Here is a 7,118-nt window from a genome sequence, read left to right as displayed (position 1 = left end):
GAGCAGAGCAGAGTGTACTGTACTCTGTAGGCATAAGGCAAGGCTAATTATCTATAATTCACTATGTTCTAGACCTGATAATACCTATGATATGATACATCACATTGTACATGCACAGTTCTAAGAGTGAACCAGCTACTAGTTGTTGGAAGTTGTGAGCTGTACAGGTTGACTTTAAGACTTTTGTTCTGCATAACTTCATATGATAATGTAGACTACATGGACATTTAGACATTCTTCAGACTATTTCACAGCAATGGACAAAACACATATCAAATGCAGACTGGACGTATTTCAGAAAGTCTCTAGGAGACTCTAGTTATGATGATGATGATGAGTCAGACCAAGGACATTCTTGTAAAATGTCCTTGGTCAGACAGGGACTCTGACCACGCCCCCTGACGGTAAATGCCCATTTAGCATTTGGGGGTGGACAATTTTGAGAGTGAGGGACATATTGATGGCAGTTCTAGGGTTGAGAAAAAGGTTGTAAAATGCAAATTGGAGGAGTATTATACAGGTGGCTGTAATATAGTATCAAGATATTGTCATAATGTAATTTTTTTTAAATTGATGTATCGGCTGTGTAGTTTCGTGTATATCCTTTCAGAAGTCACAGCCCCGACTCTATGGCAAGCAAAATATAATTCTTAAGATACAATCATGAAAATAATTTCGATGTCAAATTTTGTTTCTCATAAATAATTTTTACTTCATTTTGTGTCATAATTGTCTAATATCTTAACCATACAAAACTGAGAAGAACTAGGGGCTTCTTAGTAATCACATCTTGTACCAGAAGAACTACTCCTTAACGTGCGTGTGTGTGTGAGAGATCCTTATTAATATTCCGGTTTTGCAGGTATAATCATGTCCTTTTGTACACACCTGTACCTGAGACTGGTCATTGAGTAGTCATAATCATACCTAATTTTCACCACCGAAAACCCACGTACGTGGCACATTTACGAGTTCTATCCATACCTTGATGGTCAAAAGCCATTTCCCCTGCTCGGGAGTCGCCACAACTCCGACAGAAGACAGCAGGACGGTGAAAACACCGACGGTGATGACAAAATCGCCACGTCTTGCTGCCATTTTACTTCCCCTAGCAGACATGCGTCATGACCCCTTCCCGCAGAGGATGATGGGAGGTTAAACGTGGCAAGATGGTCGCCAACATCAGATTTTCCTGTTTACAATTTCACATTTAATCACTTTACCATGGACTGGAAGGTCTTACTCCGCGTTCCCATGTACATATGGACAGTTTGGAACGTGAGGATGCTGTATATATTCGGTTGGAGCGCTCTCGTGCTGTCTGTTTGCGGGTATAACCAGTTTGACGACAGCGTTCTGTTTCATCTGAGTTGGCCCGGTCCTGAGTTGGAGGTATGTTTGCGTGCGAAACACCTGCTCGCTTTGTTGTGTTGATTGTTCTGTATTAGTATTATTAGTGTTTGGACCAGCTTTTTGAAAAATTGTAAATTGCTTCGCAAATTTGTTTTATGCAAATGTCGCCAGAATATGTTATTGCTGCATAATTTACACTAGTAATACGGTACATGATAACGTTATATCAGATTTGATAAGTTACATAAATTATAAATGGTAGCTTCCGGGTTGTTGTTGGCATTACGTGGCAGTTGCACGTTGGTGTGTTGTTATCATTGCGTGGATCTTTTATATATCATCTACTAGTAGGTGCCCACACCTGCCTTTTGTTATCATCACCTTTGTTATGTGTTGACAGCCACTCCACGGAGTAGGGCGAGTCCAATGGTGTTAGTTCTTAGATCCCGTTCATACCAGACTTTTAAAAACCGGTTGAAACCGCTAAATAATTAGCGGAGGAAAACCCGGCTAAAACCCTTAGCGTTCATACCAGACTTTTCATAACCGGTTTTGTAAAAATCCTGTCCGGTGAATATCCAATTAATCGGGCATGACGCAGTTTCAATAACCGTTCCTCCCGCTCTTCCGATTGCTGTCGCCTTCTTGTATACCGTCTTCATGTTCATTACCTTTTACTGTGGCGCTGATCCTTAAATAAACCAGGTTCCTCCAACATGTTTGTTTCGGTAGAGCACACACCCCCCCCAGCTTTGTCAAATTCGGCGAGTCCAGCTCTCCACAAATACATAAATAAGTATCAGGAGCGTCTCGTCTGTCGACCAGGTTGCGTATGCTGATTCCATCGATCTCAAAATTAACAGAAAGCGTGGGAAAACAGTGGAAACGAACTCAAATTGGTCAAAACAACGCCATAAAAAAGCTTTAGGTCGTCCACGGCCAGGATGCTGACCCCGTGACCCCGGAATTATGACGCAAAAACCGGTTTAATAAACCCTTAGCGTTCAGACCAGGTTTTTCGGTGGAAAAAACCCTCAAAAACCCTTAAAAAACCACCTCCCGAGGTGGTTTTTGAAAATCGGATTTAAACCCCTAAAAAACCGGTTAATTTGCGTTCACACCAGGTTACATAAAAACCGGTTTTTGAAAAACCGGTTGAAACCGCTAAATATAAGTCTGGTATGAACAGGGTCTTAGTCCTTTTAGTCTTTGTTATGTAAAACCGACGTGATATCAACATCAAGTTGATCAATTATTCATTGTATACATACCTTTGTTGAAGCAAGGATACTAACGGGGGGTGCCCTAATTCCGACCCATCCCTAATACCGAACTAGTTTGAAAAATCCTTGTTGCGGCGCTGTGCATGGGAGCACGTGCCTAAAAAAAATCACAAGAATGGACAATGTTTTTGTGTTGATATCGGTAATCTCACAAAGTTTGTTTTAGTTCTTACACTCCGACAAGAGACGAGTGAAAAATCTGTGTGAATTCGACGCTTGTTCGGGGCTTGACGAGCGTGTCAAAAATGCAGGTTTTGCTTTTCAAACAGCCACTTTGGAGCATGTCGCGTAATCGTAAAAAGAGGATTTGTTTGGGACAGAAAACAGTTGTAGATTGTTGTAGTCATAATTTGTGTACTATAATTTCTAAACTCTCTTCTCAGATCAACCTGTGTTAAACACTAGGTCGGAATTAGGGCGCCCCTGTTGCGATAGAACGTTCCACCGGCAAAATGACCAAAATACTACCGTGCGTTTCGTGAACCATTACGCTTGGGTGCAAGGCGCTACACTCAAGTGAAATACACAGCTGTGCAGCTTTTATCGTTGTGATCTTTATCTGTCAATATTATATCTCATGTTGCGCGGGTTTTTGGTCAGATAAAGTATTACCAAAGGTCTGTGCGTTTGCATGGAACATAGGTCGGAATTAGGGCACCCCCCGTTACTTATTACTACATATACCTCCTTTGTTGAAGGCAGCAATTTGATTGGTTGATCGATTATGGTATGGGATAAGGGTCTCTAAAATTATAAGGGTCACTATTTAACGATTATATTATATGTATATTATGAAAATATATACTCAATGATTTTCAAACTCCTTGGCCTGACATCACATGCAAAAGGAAATATTAAACAACAGATGCTCCAGTATTTTTCAATACATGTTCAACCAACAAAGAAGGGCTTCCAAGTTCTAGTTGTTAGTGAGTCAATTACTATGAATACGAAGTCCATAAGTAAAGCTACAGCATAATATATACAACCAGAGATATGACATTAAAAAATTTAAATGTAACTTGTTTCTACATGATAAAACTATAATCATACCCTTTGTTTCCAGTCCCCTCCATCAGGGAGCAGAATAGCAGAAACCATTGAAGTGTCGACAGCAGACAATGAGAGGTATCGCTGTACACTCCCAGTGCCTTTGTCAGAGACTGAGGTAAATAATACATTTACTAAGTACTACTTTTTAAAAACAGTCCTTGACAAAGAGCTAATTAGCCTGGGTGCCAAACCCATAGCACACTTGGACACAAAGTACTAGTACATGTATCTGAGTGCTCATTGAGATATTATGTGTCCAGTGTGCTATGGGTTTGGCACCCAGGCTAAGAGCTACATGTAATAGTAATACGTGTGGTTGCAAATCAATAGTATAGTGCCATCGTGCAACATTAAGGGAAGTCATAGCCCCTATGACTATTCCACAATTCTGTTTGTCTGAATTGGGGTAACAGGGGTTAGCAGCATATTCCTCAATAAGTCAATGAGTGACGATTTATAGGGGTAAAAAACACATACAGTGTAGTGTACCTCCAAATTTTCTGAAAAAAAAATACCTCCAACTGTTTGAAGAGAATAAAGAATCCACAGATAGAGATGATATGTTCTCTTATATATAATATTTTAATGTTATTGTCATGTATTTCTGGTTTATTTTTTCATCCATCTATTTAAACTCCAGGATGCAGATGAGGACTACGTTGGTCCCAGTGCAGCAGAGTTGATGAAACCCATCTACAAGCAAGTCAGCTGCACCTATAGGGTAGGGCCAGAATGACGGATTGTACAATTTCTAAACAGTTGAAAACAATTAAATGTCATGACGGAGCTTATAATTTTGAATTGTATGTTTCTCTAGAGTGTTACTGTTTAAATAGCTGCTGTGGCAATGGGGTTTAAGTGCAGTGCATACAATGTCATGTACCTGAAGTGCCCATGTGCTTCCTTCATGATTTGTTGATTGGGTGTACATTGTACTACTACTATGTACCTGACTTGTATGCCACACTTCCTTTACAGATAGAGACCTACTGGACTTATGAACTGTGTCATGGGAAATACATCAGACAATATCATGAAGAAAAAGAAACAGGAAAGGTAAGAACAGGGAAGACATCATTATTTTATTTACTAGAACATATTTAACATATGGCTCATTTCTTGGTTTAACCAAGATATAACTAAGATCTCTGAGTGATGTCTTTTGATAAATATGTGTCTTTTTCGTGAATAACAATATATTCTTTTTTGCAATATTGGATTTGCAGAAAATAAAACTGCAAGAGTATTATCTGGGAAGATTTCAAAGTGCAGAAGGTATGTTACAAACCGTTTGGAATTATAATGTGTATATTTTCCTGTCTGATATTGTGAGCCTTACGAATCTTGATATTTTCCATCACCATCCTTTACTGTTTTCTTACTTATAGCACACTGCTGATGATAACTGTGTGGTTGTTTTTTTTATTGTAGATACACAGAAGCCGCCTCCTGAGGAAGGAAAACAGGGAAAAACAGAGATGGTGGGTACCCGTCACAGCAATCATTAGCACTGTAGAATATGTGTTTCTTTTTGTTTTATATAAGTTGTAAATTAGCCTGCAGATATAACACACTGGACTGTCAGGTTTTATCCACCTCCGCCTGGAAGGACCTCTACACTTTTTGAGAAGTGTGTGGGATCTTTAAATTATTTTAATGTCCTTGATGCATGACTGTCCCCAAAACAGGACCTCCAGCCTTACGTCCTATCCGAGAGGATATCCCTAACCAATGCTACTAAGGTGCTCATTTTCAGTCAAGTGAGGAAATAGGTGTAAAGTGCCTTCCCAAGGACACAACATTGGAGACTGGCAGAGATACGAACCTAGAACCTTTAGGCTAAAGGTTCTGAGTCAACAACCCTAACCACAAAACCACCTTACTACCTTGCTTTTTATCCACTTTTCAAATCACTGAAAAAACTGCATTTTTGTTCCTATTGATACATTCCAGGTACCCTACAGAAAGCTGGATGGCGTAGACATGCCATTCTTCCCAGAGTACATGGCGGATGGTACGCCGTGTGACCTGAAGTCAGGGGTGCCCAGGACGGCGCTCCTCCTGTACATGTGTCACCCCGACTCCAAAAACGAAATAGTCTCTGTTGAGGAAGTGACAACGTGTGCCTACGAGATCATCGTGTTCACCCCACTTCTCTGTCAACACCCTGACTACAGGTGGGTTGACACAATGAAAATGCTGCAAAATGTAATTAGCTTGCCTCAATCTGGGTAAATATACTGCTTAGTCCTTTTTTTTCTAGTCCTTACTCAGAACATCTATTTACAACAGAGTTCTGTGTATTTAAGTCTTTTACTCTGTTCTGTTTCCATATATTTTGTACTCGATCCAGTTTGTTTTTGCTTCACATTTCGTTCTATTTTGCCCCATTTCACGCTTTCTGTACACCCACTACAGGTGGGTCATCAACTATGTCCATTAGTGATGAGTGATTTGTAAAGGACTGAATACTGATATGAATTACTTAATCCCTTTTTAAGGGTTTTTGATAGCATCCTGGAGCTCAGAGCAGATTAAAGAATTTGAAGCATTCTCTCTTGATAAAAAAAGGGGAAACTCTCATTGCATTTCCATCAGGTCATCTAGAATATCACAGAATTTCTACTAAGTTAAGATGAACCCGTTTATGATTTGACCTCAATATTGCAAGAACTACCCGTTCATGAGAGTGAAACTTATTCAGGGAAGGTTGTATTTGATTCTTGTCCTGAAGCAGTAAAATGCTTTTTTCTTGATCAAGATTTGTTAAATTTCTGCCTATAATTGTATTATTGTGCACACTGACAAATCAAAACTGACAAATCAGAGTGATAGTTAAAGAAAATTTCTTGATGCCCATTTTTTAATTTGCTTTAATAGCCACTGTATTTTTTCTGTTGATCAGACAAAAGGACACGCCTGTGAACGACATCCACTGCCATGCCATTCACGACGCCCCCATCAAACCCAAAATCCTACAGCAAGTGGAGAGAGAGGCACAGCAGGCACAGACTCAGACCCAGAGGGTAAGTCTCATGTAGTAATATCCAAAGTACAGCCACTAGTACATGTATCAGCATTTGATGGTGCAGGAGTAGCTGAAATATCTTAATAAGTTAATTGAGAACTAACACAAATTTTGGGGGTGTGTGCGCGCTGTAAAATAAAGTATCTACCTGTTTGGTATACTTAGTAGTCGTAGTAGTACCGTTGTAGTAGTCTGTGTAGACTGTTATGGGTGTTGGATTTGGTTAATACAAAGGTCTGTTTACACCTACTTAGTAATGACACCTGGCTGTTCAGCCTGGTACTACAGTTTGATGCTAACTGAAATATTACATGTAACACAAGGACAATCTAGGTGCTGGTCACAGTCACATCAAGTGGGCCTCTTTTTCTTTCCTTCTTTATTGTGTTGTAACCAATACA

At 39.7% G+C, this 7,118-nt stretch overlaps 2 protein-coding genes across 3 annotated transcripts in view; one reads left to right on the top strand and one right to left on the bottom strand.

Annotated features, from left to right (window-relative positions):
• Positions 1-1,003, bottom strand: part of LOC109488152 (transmembrane protein 87A-like) — a 10,676-nt gene extending 9,673 nt beyond the window's left edge. Inside the window, exon 1 of the mRNA XM_019792309.1 lies at positions 985-1,003. Coding sequence (XP_019647868.1) covers positions 985-1,003 — 19 coding nt within the window. The remainder of the gene's footprint in view (positions 1-984) is intronic.
• LOC109488212 (endoplasmic reticulum lectin 1-like) overlaps positions 965-7,118 on the top strand; it is a 17,191-nt gene continuing 11,037 nt past the window's right edge. For both annotated transcript variants that reach the window (XM_019792407.1, XM_019792405.1), the window contains exons 1-8: positions 965-1,392; positions 3,703-3,804; positions 4,330-4,410; positions 4,668-4,745; positions 4,916-4,964; positions 5,121-5,170; positions 5,643-5,866; positions 6,595-6,715. In XM_019792407.1, the coding sequence (XP_019647966.1) occupies positions 1,225-1,392; positions 3,703-3,804; positions 4,330-4,410; positions 4,668-4,745; positions 4,916-4,964; positions 5,121-5,170; positions 5,643-5,866; positions 6,595-6,715 (873 nt within the window). In that variant the 5' untranslated portion in view covers positions 965-1,224. The remainder of the gene's footprint in view (positions 1,393-3,702; positions 3,805-4,329; positions 4,411-4,667; positions 4,746-4,915; positions 4,965-5,120; positions 5,171-5,642; positions 5,867-6,594; positions 6,716-7,118) is intronic.

This window comes from Branchiostoma belcheri, unplaced genomic scaffold (genome assembly GCF_001625305.1).
Source record: "Branchiostoma belcheri isolate BF01 breed outbred unplaced genomic scaffold, Haploidv18h27 scaffold92, whole genome shotgun sequence".
Classification (NCBI taxonomy): Eukaryota; Metazoa; Chordata; class Leptocardii; order Amphioxiformes; family Branchiostomatidae; genus Branchiostoma; species Branchiostoma belcheri.
This window is presented reverse-complemented; position numbering and strand designations above follow the sequence as displayed.